We start from the raw sequence: 24,437 nt of genomic DNA on the forward strand, positions 1-24,437 counted from the left end.
TGGACACTGGCTTGAGAGCCTTAGAAAAAGGGTGAATTTAGTGCATGTGAAATGTGCCCTACAGAATGAGGAACAATAAATGCAGCAGGAGTGGATGCTTCCATGAACCATCATGCCTAGGATGTCTCAACCCATATCTCATGAGACTATCTGTACAACCATGAGGATGGTTTCAGCTCTATGGCCCATTCAATCCAGGGCATTTCTGCTTAGACTGCCAACAAGGGAGCCAATGTGTCAGCTTTGATGGTTGTTTGGTGACAGGGACACTTGTGTGCTACTGACCTGGGCTGAGACCACCAGACAGATTACACAGGGGCCACCAAAGAGCTGTCTGGTGATAATAACTGGTTCTAACCAATTTGGTGCAGATGCCACCCATCATCCTAGAATTTGATGACCAAGTCATCTTTAAATAGCAGATGGACAAAACTCTAGACTAACTGAACAAAATGATTTTGTCTTTGCACCACCGAACTAGCAACGACTCATGAACAGATCCTAAATTTCCCAATCTTTTGAGGCATGTTTCACTCAAGAAAGCTGAATTAATGAATGCACAAATTCTGCCACTTTCTTGTTTTTCCTCCACAGAATCAAAAACTCTGCAGCTGCAGCTGCTTTCATAGTGGACTGAATTGAACTGAACAACATAGCTACTAATATCAACACAAGGGAAACCCCCACAAAGGGGATTTCTGTCAAATAAAATTGATTCTCTCTCCCACCCCATGGCTCATGTCTTCTTACCTGTCTCGGATCAACAGGGGAAGATGTGTCGAGAGCTCTTTCTCGTTTGCTGAAACAGCAGGGGACCAAGGCCGGAAAGCAGAGAGACGCTGACGGGGATGGACGCAACCAATACTCTGCAAGGGAGGGAAGGGAAGAAAGGAAGAGAAAAACAAAAATAGGTCACCATTGAGTATATTTTTTAGAAGTATAAATGGCAAGGGAAACTTATTGACTTGCGAGCATGCATGTGTTCTGTTATCTCTAGCACAATTCCCCAGCGAGGTCAGCTTGCTGGCCCTAACTGCTTAGCAGTTTTCACTGGAAGAGCCGAGTTTGGATTAGATTTAAAATCCCCTTCAGTTGCTGCTTGCCAACAAATAACATGTGGTTTGCAAGAGACCACATGGGGCTCCAGGGCCTTTCAGGATTCCCATACCACTGAGGCATCAAGAAATTGCTTATTTCATCCCACAGCCACGCCAGTTCTCATTGAGGGGCAGCAGGAGAAGGGGAAGGACAGCGTAATTCACTCTTCATTGGGGAAATGTGGAAAACATTTTTCATTTTAGAAAGCACGGGTCAAAGCCATGCTTGGTGGTGTTCCATTGGCTTCAAAGGAGGGACACCAAGCACAAATATCTTCCCACCAATCTATTTTAAATAGGGCAAGTGTGTTACTTAAATCACCTTATTGGATGAACCAGACAAGGACCGTAACCAACTGGACTGCTTTTCCTTCTCAGCAGAAGTTGGAGACTGGGAAGCAGAGTCATCAATTTTGGGCTTTTTGGAAGCAGGAGGATCTGAAGAGACCTGAAAGGAAGAAGGGAGGAAGGAGAGAATCAGAGATTAATTTTTTTTTCCACAGTCAGTTTAGTGCTAGGATAAAAGGTGATATTTAAAACAAATATTGATCTTTTCCTGCCATTCCTTGAACAGAACTGTCATTTCATGACTACATCCTAAAGAGCTGCAAATGGGAGAGACAAAAGGACAGTCACAGATGTATTCCACGACACAACACTGGCTTCATTCATTCATTAAAAAATAAATGGCAAGACAGACAGTTACAATACAAGGGCTAAAGTGAAACATAAATATAACTGAGGTATCCATACTGTGCCACTAAGAAATATCTGCCTTTTTATTATGCTTATTATATGCAGAAAGGTAAATTTTAATGTGGTTTCTGAATTGGAAAGATTATTTTAAATGAGAACAGAGCAGACTTTGTTATTCTGTTTGCAATGGTTGTTATGCCGATGACTTCACTACCCCACAGCTGCAGTGGATTCTGGGGGCGCTGCCAAGAGCTGCTTTGCCTTTTCCACAAGTGGCTCAGCTTGGCCTATAAATCACCCTCAAGCATAAAAAAGTCCTTTGGCAGGCAGGACCCCTTTCCCTCAACACCATGAAGAAATAAAATTCCTACAGTCCCAGTGTGGCTTGCAAAAAAATTGGTAACTACTGGTTTCACTGGTGTGCTGGGGATACCAGACTGACGCTCCGCCAGCACAAACAAGGCTAGCAAACTGGCTCTGGCCCTCGTTCCACATGAAGAGTACAAATAATAAAACAAGAACACACCAACTTACTTTCTTTCTGAATTGGAATACTCCTTGCTTTTCCATATTGCTATCCAAGAGAGCTCTTATTAATATGGCAGCACAATATGGCAATTACCAGTAATAATCCTAATACCATATGTTATACAGCGCTTTTCCATCCCAGGATCACAGAGCACTATACAAAGGTGGGTAAGTATCACTGTCTCTGTTTTACAAATGAGGAAAATGTGGGACAGACAAGTTTTAAGGGCAAGATTTTCACAAGTGTCTACTGATTCTGAGTGCCCAGCTTGAGACACCTTAAAGAGGCCTGGTTGATAGAGGGCGGGTGCTCAGCACTATCTGAAAATCAGGCACCTTTAAGGCATCTCAAGTTGAGGACCCAAAACTGAGTTACCCCAAACCACTACTCTGCTCTGAGTGATTTATCAGATGAGTTGCAGGCAGAGCTGAGATTCAAACTCCCCTCTCCAGACGCCCAGTCCACTATCATAGCCATGCTTCTCATAGCAAAGCCTGGAGCTGAATGCCAAGCAAAAAAACAGCCTTAATTTGGAGGTCTCTCTGACATCAAGTACACAGTCAATCTACTACTTTTATGGGTGGCAGAGCAGCTTTGCCAAGCTGCGGCTCAAGCCAACCAGTCTCTAGTTAATGCCAGTTAACCTGGCAGCCTGTGCTGCTCTGACTGCTCATGGTCTTTTACGGCCTGATATGCACTGTAACATAATCAAACCCAGCACAGATCTCTTACTATAACATTCTAAGGTGAGCTAGAGAGACTGGGGCGCCTTTCCATACACAGCAGATGAAGCAAGAGTACCTGTGTGTATAGTTGCAAGTGAAAAATTAACCGGTGCCAGTGCCAAATGCCTGCACCAGTGGATTTGCAAGGGCTTCTTTTGGCGCAGCATCAGCCTTTTTTATTTCTTTGGGCTGACTCTGGAAGAGGCTGTGACACAGCCCCTCTAGCTCAGCTAGAAAGGGACACTTCGGAACGCTTTCTGCGGAAAGCATGGGGCAGCGGGTTGGGGAAAAGTTCGTTTTTGCTGTCAGAGATGCTATCTGTGCAGAAGCAGTGACAGCATCAGAATGGTATTTGGCAAGCAAGGCGGGTCCCAGCCCTATCCACTGGGGATGGTGAGCAATGTGGGGAGGGGAGAGGAAGGGGCCTGGAATGAAAAAGGCAACAGGTGGCAAGACTCAGCATGGAGACCAATCCTCCCCTCCATCCCCACTACCCTACTCAACTGCAGGAGAATATTCTGTTCAAGCAGGATGGAGGACAGATATCCTGGGCCCTGTGCACACACAGTTAGTGCCTTAATGGGCTCGGAAAGGGCGGGGGGAACTGTGTAAAAACAAGCAGCTTTTGGTGAAACGAGGAGGAAAATGTCACGTCTTAAAGGAGCTGGAGGGACAATATTTAAAAGTCACCTAATTTGCATTTTAAAGAGACAACATTCTCTTTTTTTGTTTCTCCCCCTCCTCCCTTTTTTCCTCAAATCAAGGCTGACATCCAAGGCAGAGGGGAAGCCTGAGCTGCAAAAAATAGGAGCAGCAACTGAAACAATCTGTATCCCTTGCTGCCACTGGTCAGCACTGTTCTGTTTCTGTGAACCTGAGCCGTGATGAGAAATCCTGCGCAACAGTGGGGTAGGAGGAAACCCCCCCACCCCACACACGGGGGAGAAGAGAAACAGCTGCTGATGGCCCATTGCTCTAAAATGAAGCAACATCATCTCTCACCATGTGGTGCTAACATTCCTGAGAATCAGTGTTGGCTTGTGGGCAGGGCACCGGACTGTGACTTGGAAGCCCTGGAGTCTGTTGCTGACACCGAGCTTACTATGTGACCTCAGGCAAGTCACTTCACCTCCCGCTGCCTCTGTTTCCCCTTCCACCCTTTATCTGGCTTGTCTAGTTAGATTATTAACTCTTTGGGGCAGGAACTGCCCACCATGTACAATCAGGACTATGGGTGCTACTGTAATACTACTACTACTACTACTAATTGCTCTCTCATCTGGTTTGATACTACAACCCTCAGTGTGCAATAATGAACCAAGAACCAGTGCTGTTCATTAAGAAGTGGGGATAAGGCCTTGAAATCCAAAAAGCAGTGGGTCAGTCACTCCTTGCCATGTCACACATGCCATTTGGTTACCCTTCTTGTTACATTCTTATCTATCTGGGCATCCACTGAAAATATTTTTCCCTCCTCACTTAGCTGCAGCAGCTATGCCACAAACCCATCAAAGACTCATGATCTACAAGTGTCAAAAGTGGTCAACCCATGATCAATAGGCACAGCAGAGAGGTCACACAGGCAGCCAATGAGAAAGCATTACTTTTGATTTGCAAAGCAGAGTCTGCTGATGAAAGAGGCAGAATCTGATCTTCCCAGGACAAGGGAGTGTGAGTAACAGCTTAGAAAAATTGGGGCTGAGGAGGTGGACGATTACAGGAAGGGAAAAGACAAAAACAATCAAGTAGTCTGGACACTGAAATGCAAAAATATGATGTGACATGGAGTACAACTCCCCCTTCCATCTGATTCAATGATTACACCCCAGGCTAGGACAGGCTCTCGGCTGGTAATACATAAGAGTGTCGAAAGTACTGCACTGTCACTTTCATTATGGCCAAAGCAGCCAGCATGGAGGATACACAGTAGATCATATGTGGATGAAAATTCTTTTATCTCCCTCCAAATATATTAAATATGCAAAATTACAAATAAAATATTAACAGGTGGCATTTAAAAGGGCAATAAGGATGCTTTTCACCATGCTTATAAATAACTTTCCCCTCCACTCTTCCCCGCCCCCCCCCCCCCCACTGGTATGTGTAATAAACTCTTAGAAGCTTGAAACAAAATAGATGTTTCCTTAAACCTTTTCCCCCTTTGCTTGTGTTGCTCAAGAACACTGGTTTGTTATTGTACAGTTCCGCATAAGCGCTGGGGCTGCTCATGATGGTTTGTTGTGGCAAGGTACCTCATACAGGCTAGAGCTATGGAAAGTGGCTTGTTATTGTAGAGTTGCTCAATAGCACTGGTGAAAGACATCTCTTGTTATAGGGGAGCTTAGGAGCACTGTGGCATTTGCCTTTTTTTTTTTTTTTCCCTCCCCTAAAGCATTTGATTTGGTAAGGAGAAACAGTAGAGAAAGGTTTATATGGATTCTACAAAAAGATACAAAAATGACATTTTGAACCTGCTAACCATGATGTCTTATCGTCACATTGGTATTAATCAGGCTAGTTTGGATTTTGGCCAAATGAGGTCACTTTGACATGTCATGCTAGCTTGATTAGGTATTGTATTATCAAAGCATGAGATCAGTGGAGATGCCCTTTACCCACTGCTTCTCAGAAAGACATCCTGTCCCTCCCAAATGCTAAATAATAATACTAAAACAAGCAGACCAGGAGTTAAATAGCAAGCCCGGCCTGGAACCTGCAAGTTCCTTTTCAGTCCAACACAGAGTGAACATTGGGCTCTCAGAATAAGATACTTCCAAGCCATTCAAGATTGGATCATTCATGGGTGCTCCCTCTGGGGTTTGCACATCAAGTTTCCTCTCCAGGCTGTTTCCAGCTTGACACATCTAGGCTGAGTAGGTGCTTTTTTTCCTCCAGGCTCCTCTATTCCCAAGGGTTTCTCTTAAGCACAAAGCAGGGAGTGCTCTGTGTGTGTGTCTGCCTAAGCCACGCTATAATGTGAGCAACTATCTGCTACGAGCTAAGCTCAGGCACTACAAGCAAAGCAGTGTTCTCACTTGGAGGAGGAGAACAATAGCATGGGCCAAACCCTGAGAGATGCAAAGTCCATAGGAGCTGCTGGCAATTCAACCTCTCTCACAATCTGACCCTGTGCTCAATAAGGCAACAACAAGCAAACATGTCTGTTTCCCTCGTCTGTGAAACCAAACAGCACCCCAAACCCAACAGCTGCAAACACCAAAGGACATGTCAAAAAGCCTGGGTTCATTCTGCTCACTCCAGTTTAACACTACAATAACTCTATTGATCTACACTGGTGCAAACGAGAGCAGAATCGGGCTTGTTTGCCTAGTAGGAGGGGAAAACTTTAGGTGGGGAGGGGCAGGCGGGCGGGCGAGCGGATATTTTAAGGTAGTGACACAAAACAGGGGTTGCTTAGTATCATGTGTGGTGATGAGAGTCCCTGACTAGGAACATAGGAACTTCTGTACAAGATTGGAGCATTAGTCAACCTATTCTGGTCTCCCATCTCTGACCCTACCCCCTAGCAGATGCTTCAGGGGAAGGTGCAGGAAACCTAGTAGTCGTTTAACTGATGGCTATTAATGGGTGACGGGACCCAAAATGAAGGCTGGTTTCGGTTCAGACTGGGATCTGCAGGGGTGCACCCACCAGAGTTGAGAGGATCCAAATGAGAAGCAGCCTCCAAAAAAGAAGGGACCCATTCTCCAGTTCCCATTCAGCCCTTTGGGACCAAATCTCTCACCACAGCTAAATTTAATCCTAATCCAGAACCCCAAAAAGCCTACTACAGACAAGATCTCCAGTTAAAATGGAGGGAGGAGTCTCCTGCACATTGCACAAGATTTTAATCCTTCCCAGGGTGGATGTGAATGCAGCCCCCATAGCTGGGGGTAAAGCAAGTGAGAAAAGAAAAACTCCAGGCTTTTGCTCTTTGAGTTCAGTGATGCAGGGCAAGCCCGGCCACTATGACTATTATTGTAGCTTTGAGAACATCTGACAGGCTGGCAGCAGGTGCAGTGACCCACACTGCCTGGGGTTACTGATTCATCTTTGCATAGAAATCAGACAGTTAAAGGGACAGAGCATTTTCTGTGCGGAGACTCTGACTAGGCCATAGGGTATCTTTCCCTCAACCCCACCCCTTACTTTTAAATGGAGCTTAAAATGGATTGGGAATGAGGGAACAATATTGGCAGAAATCACTGTATCCTACTTGGCTAGGAACTTCTTTAAAGGGTTGAATTGTGGCCTGACTTCATGTGGTTGCAGATGGGCTAAGAGCAGAACCCACCCGTCCCCACAACACCACTCCTCAGATCACAGCCCTGGGTTGGGAGTGGGGGGCAGGCTCCAAAGGGCCACTATCGTCCCCCACAAGAAAAGCTGCACTAAAGAAAGAAGTAACCTGCCCCAGGTTACGGGACTGTAGTAATGGTGAGAAGCAGGGAAGGAACTGTGATGCACAATTCCATTCTATGGCCGCTCAGCTTCACGCCTCTCTTAACACAGGATTGAGCCCAGAAGGTCCAAAGTCACCATCAAGAATAAATTATTCAGTCTGTTGGGGGAGGGAAGGAAGGTTGTGAAAGGGCAATTCAGGAGACCAAGCCACAGTAATGCACAATTTTTACATGTACATCTATCAACGCACTCCAGGGAGATATATGGGAGGGGCTATGGTCAAGAACTTGGAGTGGATCTTACCACAAACAAAAGCCTACCTTTTCATGGTCGCTTGCATCACAAAGAGTGATCCCAGAAACCTCTATTTTCATCTCTATGTGACTACCAGAAGGAAAAAGAAATGTGTGTATTGTGTATGGATCTGACTCTTCATCTCCCTTACGCTGGTGTACCAGTCAGGAACGCCAGAGAAGTCACAGGGGTTACACCCACATAAAACCAGTGGAAGCAAAATCAGAAAGACGCCCATACATCTATGCATAGCATAGATAGCATGTTGTTCAAGCTGCAGCTTTTGCAGCTACCCTATGCAAAGAGCTGAGTTCAGTTATACCATAAGACGGAGTTTTTTGTCTCAGCAGATACTCAGCCTGTGAAAATTAAGTGGATTTCTCACTAAGGGCAAAAACCACAAGACCAAATGCCAGTCTGATACCTATTTGAAGAAACCTCAAAAATACATTTCTTGGGGGTTAAAAACATGTCAGACACCAAAAGATAAAAATACATGAAAATAAAGAAACAAATGGCTAAACAACAATAAAATATATAATTGATATCCAACTTCTGTCCAAATGGGTCAGCAGCAGAGAGCAAGGTTATGACCCGGTTCAGCTGTGCAGCATTAAAGTACCACTGTTTGTGATGCTGTAGTCAAGGGTCAGTATGCAATTGGGTCTGATCCCAAGCCAATGGGAGTAATTCTACTGCCTTCCGCGTATTCTGGATCAGAACCTGTAAGCTGTTATTTGCGGTCTTTACAACTGGCCGCAAACATTAGGTGTGGGTTGAGAGACGTGGGTGCTTCTTGTCTCATGTTTGCACATTTATCCCAAAGAAACTTGTGATCTAGAGATGCACCTGGATAGGAGACGGACCTGGAGAAAGTGGAATGGCCATAAAAAAGCCATTGCCGCCTACTGGGACCAAGCACATGCACACCAGAGAACGAGGACAGTCATGAAAAGGATGCTAATATAAGTGACACATATTGGGCTGCATCCACCTTTGATGTAACTTTCCCCCTCAGCTAGATGATTCAGTAGAAGGACCTGGGGCTGGAACTCAGAAAACCTGAGTTCAGTTCTTGGCTCTGTCACTGACTTGCTGTGTGGGTCTTGGGAAAATCACAAAGCACCATCTGTACAATAGAGATAATGGCTCTCTACCTCACAGGGCTGTTATGAGGGTAAAACCAATTAGTGACTGAGTGAGGCACAGATAACGGGCTACATAAGTGCCTAGACAGACCAAGTTCTGCCTGGAGTGTGAATGACTGTGTCATTACCATCCAGGAGCTCCTTGCTGTCCTAAATGAACGAGGCAGGTCTGAGTCCAAGTCTTAGTGGATGGGTGTTATTTTTAAAAAAATGGCATTTGGCCCAATGTAGCACCTGTCACGGCCTGCTCAGAAAGGCCAAGGGCCAAACGGGACAGGACGGACACAATGGGCGGCATTTTCAAAAGCACCTTTGACATATAAGCACATATGCCACTGAAAGCCAATGGGACTTGTGCTCCCAAGGCCCTCGGGTGCTTCTGAAAGCCCCTCCCCAATGTGTGTGTGGGTAGAAAGCTTGCCCATTGCCAGCTGCAGAGCACCCATCATGTGGCTCCCTGGCAGACTTCACTCTCCAGGAGCTGCTGGGCTGGAGATTTTCACCAGCACTCGTTTGAGTTTAAAAGTAAATCTTCCAACTAGAAATTCAGTAGCCAAACAAACAACAATGGTGCATCTAATCTCTCTTTCCAGGCCTTTGCACCATGCTCGCTGCTGTGGTATCTGAGCATGAGGTGTAGAACAGAAATAAGCTGCAGCTGGTAATTTGACTCAGCAAACTATGCTCATTCTTATCAGGATCAGGCTCACCCCTTTCATTCTGTCCTCTTGCAGCAAAAGTGTTGCAGAAAGCACTTAAGAGATCTATTACCAACTATGCCCCAAAGGAGCCCATAGACAACATGCAACTGATTCAGGAAAGTCATGTCCAGATGGGATCTTGCTAGGCAAAACAGATACCAGGAGCTTCTGAGATACAGCCTGTGTGGCCATAGCTAGCTCACAGAAAGCCATGAGGTATTCAACCTCAGTCAGGGAGCAAGGCTATTTTAAGGACTCTTTTCCTCCCCTCACCAAGGAACCTTGCAATTAAAATAAAACCAGCCAAACAGAACAGCTGAACGTGTGATCCTTCAGGGATTGTTCTGCTTTCCTTAATCAGGGACAAAAAGTGGGTCAGTGCAACTCTCCTAACCCCTCTGTGTGCTGTGCCACTGCAACGAGCCCCAAGAAAGCCTCTGTATGCAAGATGTGTCACTCAGTGTCTAGTTAGAAGTCGGGACCCTGGGGTCTGTTCCCAGCCCTGGAAGGGAGGGGTGTAACGATCAGAGATGGGACTGGCAGACATGATTTCTACGTTCTATTCTGAGCGCTACTGCTGCTGATTCACCAAGTCACTTCCATTCAGCTCCTTTGTGTATCAAATGGGGATAACGACATCACTTACCCACCTCCAAGTACTTTGTCTTGGAAGAAAGTTGGCATAGACAGGATTATTATTAAACAGAATGAAATGGCAGTGTCACAAATGGAGTCCCTTCCCCCAATCATAACCCCAAAGGTTGTTCGGTTTTAAGGGCCCTAAAGTTGGTTCAGGCCATTGCACATGCCATCATGGCCACACATTTCACAGTAATGCCAAACGGCAGGCTGCATAGGACACATCCTCGGGTGCCATGAGTAGCAGTCTGGAGAAAGCGTGCATTATGTTACCAACAAACACTCTAAGCTGTTCCTTCAAGTCAGCTTGCAAGCCTCAAGGAGCATGGAGGCTTGAGTTAACCCCAGGCATTCTTATACAGTGCTGAGTCTCCTCTGACTTACACCAATGCAAATCAGGAGTAACTCCGCTGAAGACCATGGAGTTACATGAGAGGTCAATCCAGAGTAAGTGAGAGGGGAATCAAACCCTGTGTGTTTATTTGGCAGGTGCAACGTGCTCTACAGGCATTCAATTGTGAACAAACTCTTGCAAAATCCCAAACTAGGCATAGTTTAGATTTGAGTTCCCCTTTCATCCAAATCCTTTAAAACCTTGACACAAGCTCCAATCATTAGCAGAACACTTGCTTCCTACAGGCTTTTGGTGACGCAGCCCCACTGGTGATTAATAAGGTATTAAGGGGTCTCCATCAAGGAATGTACTTTCACGTGGACTGCAGAAAAATATTTAGTCTGATGCAGATTGATAGCTACAAACGACCTGTCTCAGTAACACAGGGTAAGCTCAGAGCACTGTAATCTGGAGCAGTAGGAAGATTTACTGTATCCTTACTGTATATATTGAAAAGAGAAAAACCTACCATATCTAAACACCAGTTCTAGGAAGTGCTTACCACAGTCTCCCCCCTCCCCTCCCTTTTTTTTAATGACGTTTCTGGTTTTGGTGGCAGGAGGCCAGACCGTCACAGTGCAGAGTTCTCTGTCTTTGCCCACCCGACAGCTCTGGTGGAAACAGCAAGTATTCATTTTACCCTGTCATTTTGGGAGGCCTGATGACATGAAGTATTTGCTTTCTATTCCTGCCCTTCCCAGCACGCTCGCTGGCTGCCACTGTGTCGCCCTGCGTCTGACCTGCGGGGAGGCTTCATAAACCACAGCTGAAAGCCCTTCAGAGAGTGCCTGTTACACAGTGGTTTGAAAAGGTGCTGTGAAAAGCACGTTTCTAGAGCCTCTCTGCTCACTCTTGTATTGGAGATCTGACCTGGACTCACTTTGCCTGCTCCCAGAGGGAGAGCCTTCAGGTTGCTCAGAAGCCTTATTCTACTTAATCCATACCAGTGCAAACGCTACGACTTCCCAGCCAAAGAATGTTATGTAAGATGCACTGTTTTAGTTATATGGTGCTTCAGAAAGTTCAGCTCCAGGATTTGAGAACAAAGGGGCTAATTCTCCTCTCACATCAGTGTAAAGTCCTTTGACTCCAATGGAGTCACTTCTGATTTACAGGAAGGAAGACAGGAATTGGACTCATTCTGGTTCATACAAAATGCTTCTCACTCACACTTTCTCAATCTAATATAATTTCTGATACAGAGTCTCTTTTGTAAAATGCCTGCAGTGAAGCAAAATTAAAACTGTTTTCTAGAAAATGCTTTGCTTAGCCCCAGCGGCTGCCTCGGCTTCCATTTCCAAACTTCTTGGCCAGCGTGCGGAGGAAGCCTTTTTTTCCCCCTTGCTGTCTGAACTTTTCTTCCTTTTTTTTTTATTTACTGTAATATTTTGGTCAGTCTTCATTTGGTGGTTGTGCTTACACTCACAACTAGCCAATAGTGGATCCATATAAAAAATCTTCTAGCCCAATTTCCTAACAGTTTGTTCTAGTTGCTATCACAAAAACAACAAAAAACAACTGACGCTGTGGCTTGATTTTAAAATTTCACTGGAAGAAAACAACATATATATGTGCGTAATTTGCTTTTCAAAGTGCTAAATACAATTTAGCAACTCCAGAGAGGTTGTGAATTTTGTAAACTGGGGGATCTTGGCTCCATTTATGCACAGGAGCATATTTATTAGGACAAAAAAATGGCCATGATTTGTGTAAAAAAACACCTCCTGGGATACTTTCAGATTGCTACAGGCTGTAGTGTAGCTTGCAAACTTATTTCTGAAATTAATATTTTGTAGGGGTGGAGTGGTAGAAAGAGCCAACTATTCCTATCTGGACATTTAGATTCAGAAAAAACTGCTCTAACAGTTGAACTGGCTCAAAGTTATTACTGAACTCAGGAATTAGACTCTCTTACTCCCCTTCCGCCTCAATCTGTTAAATTGTTTGATTAAAATGATTCTTTGGGCCTGATCCTACATATTCTGACCCAAGGGAAGCTGAAGAGACTTCACCCATCAGTAAAAGGTGGTAGGACTGGGTCCATAGAGCTGGATTTCAAGGCTTGAGGCCAGTCACCGATAGCTGGCTTAACAGAGAATACAGAAACATTTTTGCAGCTTGTTGTTGGTTTACTGTTTCCTTCAAGGGCACGATTAAGCAACCACTTGGGTCCAGACGTCTTCTGATAAGGGCACTTCCCTGCCTGCCTGAGCCCTAGGTGCTCTGACAGAATAACTTCAGCAAATGAGCACCCTTCTCTGTATTTCACTGCATTCAAATCAAAGACTCTCTCTGCAAGGGGTACAATTTTAACTTTTCTCTACTTTAGGGTTCAGATGCATCCTCACAAAGGAAAACCACAGTATACACATATTTTTTAAAATAAGCGACAGCCAGTTTCAGCTTGCTGTTCCGAGAAACTCTGAGCCAGACATAAACAGCTCTTATCCTTGAAATTACTCCCAGACACCTACAGGGTTGACCAAGCTGACTAAATCTGGGGAGGATTTTAGACATGCAGCCCCTGATGGGATCCTTGCACACAACCACATCAAAACACACATACAAAGCCCAGAGAGGTTGCACAGCTGGAATCAAAAAACCCAATGTACTTATTATTTAAAAAAAAAAAAAAAAAAAAAGTTTGTGAATGCAGCTGGAATGTAACTGTGGATATTATTTTATAAAGGAAGGAACGTGTGTGTGCATGCATGTGTGTAAATATAAGTATTTGTGTGCATGCGTGCACATGTATGTATATATAATAAATAGGAAGTATTTCACTCTGAGCAATCTGGAAAAAATGCACCGAGTGAAATAATGCTATTTATTTTTATCTGTAAACGAATTCCTTTTTCAGATTTCAGCTGCCATCTAGCCTAGAAAAAAAAGCAGTCCTCATAGGGCAATGCACTAACACGACTTCACTAGAGCTGGACGAACCTGTCTCAAACCCCATAGCCTATACTAACCAGTTGTCTCATACACACATATACAAAGCAGACTGTAACATTTCTATTACCAAAATAATCTTCATTATAAATTACACACACTCCTATTCTGAGCTGCTATTTCAGAATTGGGGGGGAGGGGGCGGGCTTCGCTTTCCCTCTGTTTCTCATCCCTGCATTTTAAAAGATTATGTTTCTAGCTTACGGGTGCAGCGATAACCTCAAAAAAGCAAAGGCAGTGATATCTGCCTGAATCTGCAGACAGGCTGAAACAATAGCTCAGGGATTCAGAGAGTGGGGTTAAACTGGGGTCGCAAAACCCTTGGGTGTTGTGAAAAGATGTCAGGGAGTTATCACCATGCTTCCCTTCACATGTTGCTGAATGGGAGGTGGGCTCTGGGGGATCTCAGTATGGAAAAAACCAACGTTTTGAACCAAAGTGACAAGGTGACTTTAAAAGTATGTTTCCCCTTTGAACCAGACAGCTGCCTCCAGAAAGCCTTCTACTCTATCTGGATGACGATTACAAAAACATAGCTTTTTCAATCCAAAGATCTCAAAGCACTTTGCAAGCATTCATTAAATAATTAAACCTCCCACCTACACCAGTGTTAGCAAGAGGTCAAACTAGATGATATCATGGCCCCTGCAGGCCTTAAAAATCTATAAATTTACAGGGGTTATGAAACCGACATTTATCCACAAGAGCCACTCTGTATTTTTTCAATATGCATGAAATAATCCCACATCTCAGATACCACTAGTAATCACTGTGGGTGAACACTGACTTTCTAGTGATGACAGCAGAGATTATTGTTCTCATTGCACAGATGGGGAAACTGAGGTACTGAATACTTAAGAGTAATCATGGACAGGGCCAAGAATGGAATACAGAGTCCTGTGTTGTAATCACAACACTCCTTCCCCAAATAGAAAAGGGAGTACAGCCTGAATGTCAAGAATTAAATCTCTAGAGTACAGTGCTCCCACAGGAAAACCTTGGTAAAGAAAGTGCCAAAAAAATAAAGTTGATTATTTGTTAAGAACTGTACTTGGTGTTTGGCCCTGGGTCAAAGCCCCTTTTTCACTGGCGAAGATTCTGCCTTACTCTTCCAGCGCAAACTAAAACTTATGGCTAGAAAAGAATTCCCTACCCTGAGGTTTGGGTAAACACACAAAAACCAACCAACCAACATACACACACATATCCCAATGCTGGAGCAGAGCCAGTCGCTGACACTAGTGGAAACCAGGTCAAAGCAGGAAAAATGGCCCCTTCTCTGCGGCTCATTTTTGTTGGCAACAGTTGTGTGGGAACTCTTTGAATTCTATGTGGATACCGAGAGGATGTGATTGGTGTTTGTGTGTGTCTGAGAGAGAAACTGAGTGTGAGCATGTGCACATGCATGCATGTGTGCTCAAGGATGGTACACAGGAGGGAGGAACCTAGGGCTTTGATCCTACACCAATGAAGTTGAGGAGAGTTTTGCCATTGGGTTTCATGGAAGCAGGATTCAACAGGAAGCAAGCAACCTCCTTTAAACAGCCCTACTCTGCTGGTTTTCAAACCCTGCCCTACAGGGTCATTGTCCTGGGAACCTAAAAAGCATTTAACAGATAACATCTGCCACTCCCCCCCCCCCTTTTTTAAATTAAAACCAGAATCTGGTGCCCTATTTGCTTGTAAGTTCCCATCTTGAAATTCTCTCAAAGGCATCAGTTTCTCTATTTAGAGGAGTCCACTCTGCCAGCCAAAAATCTCATTTTAATTTCAAACCTTAAATAAAAGGGCAAGTATTCCCCTCGTGGCTTTTGCTAATGTCGGCTCTAGCAAGCGTGTTGTTCTTCCTCAAATATCATCTGACGCATAATAAACTTCAGTGGCCAGTGTTCACAAACTCTGAAAAGAGGGGGGAAACCCAACATTGATAGAAAACAGATGGGGTCTTCTTGTTGTTTTGTTAAACCCTCCTCTAGTTTCAGGTCAGACTATTAACAAGCTGTAAAATGGACTGATTTGGGGTTTTTTCTGATTCCTCTGGTGCCTGCGGTAGTAGCCCATGGTCTCCTAAAAACACAACCTGCCTTTGATTTAAAATGGGAATGCAGCTAAATGCTGCCAGCACCTGGAGAATGCAAACTTATAGGATTTCTCTGCTGCAAATGGTCAATGATGCTGTGGATTTCTGCATTTTTTAACAATTAATTCCAACATGCTGCATGGCAGATTTACTCCTCCTCCACCCCTTTGTGTGATGAAACATCTTGGATGGGGGACAGGCAGGATGTGCAGCACCACTAAACAATCAAGCTGTCTTCGGAAGTGCAGGGGAAAGCTCTATCTGCATGTGTCTTTTGATGGCTACTTAACACCCTTGAATGCATCCCCAAGCTTGAGATGGCTTATTATGTCTAAAAGTAGGCCCTCTGCTGACCTCCACAAACTGCAACACCCATTTGGCTTCTCCCTTCATTACAGCACACATATTGACTGCTGCAGGGAGAGAGAGCTAACGAATACAACTGGTTTTTGCATATGGCAGCTGCTTACGGCTCTACAGATCTGAATGCCTGCATGTCACATGGGGGCACTGAACAGAGCTCTTGGAATGATGCTGAAGCCCCCTTACCTCACGGGCCTGGCATTTGTTTTCAGACACCTTCTTGTTTTTCTGTTCCTCTCAGGCCCATTCCACTTGTGCTAGGATCTCTCCACCAGGTACCTTTCCGAAACAGTGCCTGTGCCAATGCTACCCCCCACTGAATAACCTATAGGCACCATGGTCTTCCTTAAAGGAAGCTGTTTGTTCCTGTCTTGCTAAACTAATGTCTTTCTGGCACTATTCCCATGACATAATCAGCTTCTCCCAGTTAAGACTGAGAGCAGTCTGCTTCTAACGCCAGGATCACCCTCGATGCGAACCCAATATGTTAACTGACAGGCTGCTACTGCGCCCGGCTGTCAATCAAAGCGACTATCTCCCATCCATGCCATGTGAAAGGGGACTTCAGCATGAGTTTTACATCCCAAGCCCTGCTGCTTTGCAGAGAGATGCCTACAGCTAAAATGTGAATAAAATCCTTTATGGATGGCTGCCAGGATTATGATTTTTAAAAGCATTTTAAATATTTTATTGGTAGAACATTCTTCAAGTCAGTGCAGGGGCTTGGGTTTTTTAAAAAAAATATATAGAACCATGGATTAAAAAGAAAAACAAAACTAAATAATGTAACACAAAGATGCAATGCCCCCTCAGGAATCTCTTCTGTCCCTTTTGCAGAGAATTAGGCAGTCAGAGCCTCTCCCACTCCTCCTCCAGGCACCTAACCTGATACTTGTGGCAGGCTAGTTTGCTGTCAGTACCTTTGGCAAAACCATGGCACATGTGCATGGCCACGTGACACTGACAGGCAGCAGTGGGGTGGAGGAGGAGAGAAACAGAACTGTGAGATTCATCAGAATAAGCTGGGAAGAGTAGTCTAAGCGCATCACAATAAATTACTTCAAAGTTCAAAGAGCCAGCTGATCATGAGACACACTTCTTAAATCCTGGAGGTTCCCAAAGGACCACAGTCATACACTCCTTCCTGGAGGTTCCTAAGGGACCACAGTCATACAATCCTTCCTTTTAATTAAAAGCTGCAGTATCAGTGTTAATAATTTGCACTTATACAGCACTTCTCATCAGAAGATCTCGAAACACAATCCTACAGGCAATTACATCCATTCTATAGAAAAGTAAAACAGAGGCTGTGGCAGCTTGCTCAAAGACATATAGGAAGTCACTGTCGGAGCTAGAACCAGAATGCAGGAGTAATTCCTGTTCCCTGCTCTAACCAGTGGACGACATAACTTCCATGTCCAAGGCTGTTTAAAAGTCTAAAGGGAGGGTCTATTGTTAATTCAATAATTATTAATTGTTTACAAATCTCATTAAGGCTAATGGAAACTGCAAACACAAATTCCCATTCTTAATAAATGAAAACGTATGTCCTCACACATCTCTCCAGAGTTTCTTACTGACTGCCATATTTTTCATCACAAGCAAACCTTTAGTGCAGATTGAAAGGAACAGATTGTGCATATACAGGGTAAGACATTTTGGGTACAATTTAGGGGCCTAAACGAGGATTTAAAGTCAATAAAAGGACATAGCTTTTTCTTCCCATCTTTCTTTTCAGTCAGGCCAGGGACCCTGACAAATGTTGCATTCCAGGGAGGTGTCTCCTTCATCACCACACACCAAGTAGTGGGAGAAACCAAATTCTTTGCTTTCAAAATATTTTGAAAGCTACAGAAAAGACAGGCAGATGCTTCTGTAAGTACCAGACAACTAATGCGCTCTGAAGAAGGGTTATGATTCTAGGAAACCCACAAGAAGCTCATCTACTTTAAGTAACCGTTATTACTTCTGAAACCTCCCCAGAGCTCCAAGGATAAAGCCAGACAACCAATTACAGTCTTAGACTTTCAAAGCCTCTTTTGCTGCCTTTAGAAATAAGCATCACGTGCTCTTTGCACCAGACATTGTGCTTAGAAGGGGCGTTTGCGGAGAGGGGAAAGTGGCGGGGTAAGAGGAGGAAAGCTCTTCAGTTCAGCCTTTCCAGCAGCTCTATACAGCTGGCTCCCCTTTTCTTCTGGCACTTTACAAACAGTGTGCATTCTTCTCCATCACCCCAATTTCTTCTTTATTCCAGCATAAAAATCATCCATTCAACCTATGATATTGTAGATAGTAAGATTTTTTTAAATGCAACTGATATAGATGCAGATACACATTTATATATCATCAAACGAAAGAAAAAGGAATTTAAAAAAAAACGGGACGGGATGGACATGAGGGGAAAAAAACTGGGACACCACAAGAAGGCTTTCAGCTCTTGTATAATGTGATGGATTTTAAGCCTTAAGGGGCAGAACTGGCTAAGCAATATTACAATGCAGCATGACTGAGCAGCCACATGGATTGTGTCTGCAACAACTCTATTAATAGGATAAAAGTAAAGATAGAAAAGGTTTGGCTATATATACAGCCTGTATCAACCAATACAATTGCCTGGCTCTCTTTTTCTTTCTATATTAGGCCCTACAGCCTTTCACAGAGTGCAGTAGAAACCACAGTATCTAATGGCCCAGTCCCGCAAACATGTACACAAGTAAACTTTTTTGCCTGAATTACCTTGATTGATGTTTTTGTAGGCCTCAATTCAGCATCTGTCTCAAACAAAGCACTTAACGTGCACAGTAAGTCCCATTTAAGTTAACTGGACTTAAGCACAAGCTTAACTTTAAGCACGTTTATGTGCTTTGCAGAATCTGGGACTCAGGTGGTAAATGCACAATCAGATACATTCCTTTTGTTCAAATAATTAAATATCCAAACATTTACTGGACACCTTTACTATTTTTCCACACTCCCTTCTCATTTTCTTGTTACAGTGAGAGTCCTATTCCACATTCCCATCCCATGTGTGCAATCTGCATGACCCCTATAAAGACGGTCAAATAAATATCTGGTGATCTCACAAGTATGAAAATAAGCTTATTTAAAACAAAAAATTATATCTTCAGGGGATTTGGCAATAACTTTCAATTATTTTTAATGGCCTGGAAAATTAAAATAAGAAAATAGCGTGGTATAAATGTTAGGGAACATTATTAAGCAGTTTTCATAACTTCTCAGTCTTAGCTTAATACACAAAAAGAGACTTTTTTTTACGCCTACCCCCATGGTCATCTGTTCAATATGAATGGACTGTCTGTTCCCATGCTTCCTCAAGGGGGAACTGAACTGAAACGTGCTATGATGGAAACCAGACTCAGCTTGACCTGGTGGGCAACAAGAACTTGACAGAACCCTCAAAACTTGGGTTTAATTATAAACCACTGCAGAGTTTGGATTGCAGCCTGAGAGCAGACATACAGGGAACTAACTACCGTATGTCTGAGAGAAGCTGCTTTAGAGCTAGGAACATCAGCTCCCCCTTCCACACCCTCTTTATTTTTCTGAAGTGGGGGTGGGTTTTTTCCCCATCTTCAACACAACTGATTTATTCATTAACCGCAAACTACACAAGATTTCCAAGGTAATAGCCCACGCCTGTCTTCCTTTCTTCTTGGGGAATCACACTGTAAGAAGTCTTTGACATTTCATCCAACATATATATCATGGGAATCAACAAAGAATTGAAATTCAGCCCCAGTGTTGTGACTTCAAGTTTTCTAATGAAGTCTGTGATGCAGTGATTGGAAAACACAGACTCTGAGCAGTATCATTTCTTAAGAAACCTTTTAAGCAGTCCATCTGGAATGCAGCAAACCAAATCTTCACTGAAAAGTACATGCAGTTCTATGGACTTTAGTACTCATATCCAGAGCAGAATTGGGCTAACAAGTTTATAAGATTCCACCCTCAGCCCTCTGTTACACAAAGGCTTCCTTATTTTTTAATTATTTAATAACATGGATCTTTGGAAAATTTACAAGGGAGTACAGTGAATTACTTCTGACCTGCTAAGAAAACAATATTAGCCTGACTCTACTCTCATTTACATTGGTGTAAATCAGCAGTGAAGCCTGATCGAAAGCCAACTGGACTTGGCTTCAACGGTCTTTGGAACAGATGCTCACTCTACTGAAGTCAACAGAGTTACACTGGGGTAAGTGAAGAGAGAATCAGAAACCATTAACACTCTCCATTCCACTAGTATCTCTGGATGATGTTAAACAGCAGCTACTAAAGGTCGATGTTATTGACTCATCAAGTCCTGACAACTTGCATCCAAGAGTTTTAAAAGAGCTGGCTGGGGTGCTCACTGCATTGTTAATGTTGATTTTTAATAAATGTTGGAACACTGGGGAAGTCCCAGAAGACTAGAAAAAAGCTAATGTTATGCCAATATTTAAAATGGGTAAACAGAACGATCTCAGTAATTATAGGCCTATTAGTCCAACACTGATCCTGGGCAAGATAATGGAGAGGGTAGGCTGATCCATGACTCGATTAATGAAGAATTAAAGGAGAGTAATATAATTAATGCAAATCAACATGGGTTTATGGAAAACAGATCCCATCAAACTAATCTGATATTTTTGGACACAATTACAAGTTTGTCTGATAAAGAAAATAGTGTTGTCATAACACACTTAGACTTTTATCAAGTGTTTGAATTGGTACCACACAACATTTTGTTTAAAAAACTGGAACAATATAAAAATAAACATAGCAAACATTAAATGGATTAAAACTGGCTAACAGATAGTTCTCAAAATGTAACTGTAAACAGGGAAGCACCATTGAGTGGCTGTTTTTCCATTTGGGTCCCGCAGGTATCGGTTCTTGGCCACACTCTAACATTTTTACCAATGACCTGGAACAAACAAAGTCATCACTGACGAAATGATCAGATGACACAAACATTGGGGGAGTGGTAAATAATTAAGAGGACAGGTCTCAACTACCAAGTCATCTGGATTGTTGGTAAGCTGGCGGCAAGCTTTTTAATAAGGCTAAATGTAAATGTTGACATCTAAGAACAAATCATTTAGGCCATATTTACTGGATGGGAGAATCTATCGTGGGAGATAGTAGCTCTGAGTAAGATTTGAGAGTGGTGCTGGATAATCAGCTGAACATGAGCTCTCAGTGTAACACTATGGCCAAAAGTCTTATGCAGGCAGACCTGGGATGCATAAACGGGAATCTTGAGTAGGAGTAGAGGGGTTATTTTACCTCTCTGTATTTGGCACTGATGGACCAATGCTGGAATACTGTGTCCAGTTCTGTTAACTCTGCTCTATGGCTATGGAAGAGGTCCTTTACCTTCTTCCCTCCCTCTGTGCAATGCTATTATGAAAAGCAAAACTCAAAACCACAAATGGTACTTGAGGGATAACATCAGTGGCTCGAACTTAAATGCACCAGAGCACAGAAATTCAGAGATAACCATGAAACTCCAGGCAAACAATCTATCCTTAAGTCACCCTTCTGTGCCTACATAATCAAGGATATCTGACATATGTAACATCATGCACTGTTAAGAGACTTCAGCACCAAAGAGCGAGGTAAGCACAGTGTGCTGGCAGTCCAGTGTTTCATTTAATCTCTCAATTTCCCTGCCAGAGTAGCACCTTATATTACATTACCAGAGTTTTGTTTGGTTTAAATGGTGCAATACATTTAAAAAAAGACAACCCCACTTACAAAGCCATGAGAATAAATTGTCTGGAGGACTTAGCTTATTTGCAAACCACCAGACACTGAAGTGCCTTGTTGCACCCAAACAGCAAACAAGAATGCAAAACTCAAACATGTGATTAGAAAGAGGAAGCTGTACCACCTCTCCTGCTTTCACTTTTGCATCCCAACATAAAAGGGAAAGTTTCATTCAGCCTCAGTGGAGAAGGCCCTGGCTAAAATGCTGCAATATTAAAAAGGTGCTGGGTGGTGGGGGGAAGGGAAGAAAAGTTGCACTATAAGGCCTTTTATTGCTTTTTAATTCTTTTTTTAGCTTTGTGTTTAGAGATTACAGGTGGATGATCAAAATTCCTAGCAAGTCTCTAACTATACTACCTGAACGATGGGTCTCAAATCTGAGAGTCACACAGTTCCCTACAACCAGACATAAACAGACTCTGGACTGGCTTGGAAGCCTAGTGACATAAACCGCTGTGAGCCTCCGCACAAGACTTTGGGTTGGATTCCCAGCCTCCCATTCCCTGCACAAGCAGGAGCTGGGAGTGCTGCAGGGGCTGCATGCTCAGCTCCTGGAGCAGGATGAGGATGGATGGTGCTACTCATCACTCTGCAGCATACCCTGAATGCTCTAGGGTTTTTGGAAGAATGGTCATGACACACCACCACAGGGGTACAGAGCAGGGGGACAGGGTGTGTGGAGGAGGATAGGGATCTCCAAATGTGTTAGAGATTTTGCCACCCCTTATCTCTCTGAGGGGAAAGCAGTTGCTCTGCTAGTACCGTTCACTGCCAAATAAACAAAAACTGCTTCACAAACTACAAAGAGTAAATAAGAGGAGAGGTGGCATTTTGCCCTAGAAAGCCTGCTCAGGCTGTGAGAAACAGCACCGTCTAGGGGAGAATCTAGCCAGCCAGTACCCAGGACAAACATAATCTAGCTCCAGAGGAGTTGGAAAAAGGGATCAGGTGGATGTAAAACCAGTTACTCGATCAAAGGGCCTAAGGCTTCCAAGGCTCAGATCAATCACACTAGGACATGAACCATGCTAATTCACAACCATCTTCAGAAGGGGTTTTTAACATAGCTCTCCTAGGCAGGCCTGACGACTGGGTTTAAAGAGTATTTGCACGTAGTTTCCCCATCCATTTTGAAGAAGGGTCATTGTTTAACAAACACGTGAGGTGAAGCCGGGCTGCAGACTAATAACCCCCGCCAAGCAGTCTATGGCATGCTTTTATCACCACCTCCCATCCTGCTGCTACTGATGCCAACTGGGAGTTTTGCCACCAATTTCCAGGGCAGCCAGATCAAGCTGCCGCCATGTGGAAGCAAAATGGTATGAAGGCCCAAATTCTGATCTCAGGGAGAGTGGTGCAAAGGGTTTATCCCCCAGCATACAGGCGCATAATTCATCTGCCAAGACTCCAACAAGTTTCAAAACAGGTGGAAAGGATTTAAAAGAAAGGGTGGAATCCTCCCCACCCCCTTAAGAAATAAAGAGAATGAATTTGGTGGGGAAGAAGTTTATCATCTCATCTGCTGCTGCCGGGTAGAGAGCAGTGAGGGGAAGGCAGGCAAATAATAAGTCTGGCTCAGCTGTTCAGGGTGGCAGGTGTCCCGAAATCCTCATTGCAGAGAACAAGCCAAGAGGTCATAGGAGTCATGAGTATTCGGAATGGAGCGGGGAAACAATAGGTTTGGGGCCCTCTGTCCCCTTGCCTTTCTTGTCTCCTTTGTTAGCAAATGCCTTCCCAGAATGGCTGCTAGTCTTATTCTAGGGGGTGTTGGGTTTTTTTTTAATCTCCACAGCCTGGTGACTTAAAAAAAAAAAAAAAGCCCCCTCCCCTCACCTTATTGTCCGATTCTAGCATGCGTGTCATCAACCCCTTTCAGCCGGCAAGGGAGGCTGCTGGAGACTCTTGTTCTTCAATCAGGGCCAGGCAGAGGCCAGAATAACGGGGCCAGACGCAGGGACAGGCCCTTGCAACTTAGCATTCTTATGCTCACCCTTTGGTGTTGCTCTCTGAGGGGCCAGCTCAGTGCAAACCTGGGGAACAATGCTAGCAGGTACCACGGCATATTAGAGCAAGAGATCGTGCTCTGGTGGAGCTGAACCGGTGGTAGAAACAGTGGGAAATTTCAGGGTGGTTGAGGGGGCGGGGGAGGGGGGGGAGGATAATATAGACATGGCCATTCTTGCATGCTTTGTGTCTACAGCTAAAACAGGTTGTAAAGGAACTGTGCCTCTTTCTTCCTGCTATGATCACAGATGTTTTCTGAGAGGGTGACCTACTGGTTAAAGCAGAGGGCAGTCTGTTACAACTCCAAGATTCTATTCCAGCACTATACTGCTCATGTATGTGACACTGGGCAAGTCCCTTAACCTCTTTGTATCTCGCTCTCAACTGCTGTGAAAAGCTTAATTTGTCCAGGGCTTTGAGATGGTCATTACATAATGGCAAAGAATTATTCTTGCTTAACCATGGTATGGTCAGGGTCTTGGGGGCAAAACACAGACCTCACAGAAATTCAGATAAGGGTATAAGGATCAATTCTCCTCTCTCTCAGTTTTTCATCCCTGATTTCAAAGGTCCTGAGACCCCTGTTTTTCACAGTTTGGAGAGTAGAGCGAGGCCCTAATTTTCACTCATGGAAGTAGT

General features: G+C 43.9%; 1 protein-coding gene across 3 annotated transcripts in view; it reads right to left on the bottom strand.

Annotated features, from left to right (window-relative positions):
* Positions 1-24,437, bottom strand: part of SKI (SKI proto-oncogene) — a 141,640-nt gene that overhangs the window by 12,982 nt on the left and 104,221 nt on the right. For all 3 annotated transcript variants that reach the window (XM_067567161.1, XM_067567160.1, XM_067567162.1), the window contains exons 2-3: positions 1,420-1,545; positions 751-866 (exon numbers count right to left, since the gene is read on the bottom strand). In XM_067567161.1, the coding sequence (XP_067423262.1) occupies positions 751-866; positions 1,420-1,545 (242 nt within the window). The remainder of the gene's footprint in view (positions 1-750; positions 867-1,419; positions 1,546-24,437) is intronic.

Source organism: Emydura macquarii, unplaced genomic scaffold (assembly GCF_026122565.2).
Source record: "Emydura macquarii macquarii isolate MOO-44397 ecotype Brisbane River unplaced genomic scaffold, CSIRO-AGI_Emac_v2 contig_2768, whole genome shotgun sequence".
Classification (NCBI taxonomy): Eukaryota; Metazoa; Chordata; order Testudines; family Chelidae; genus Emydura; species Emydura macquarii.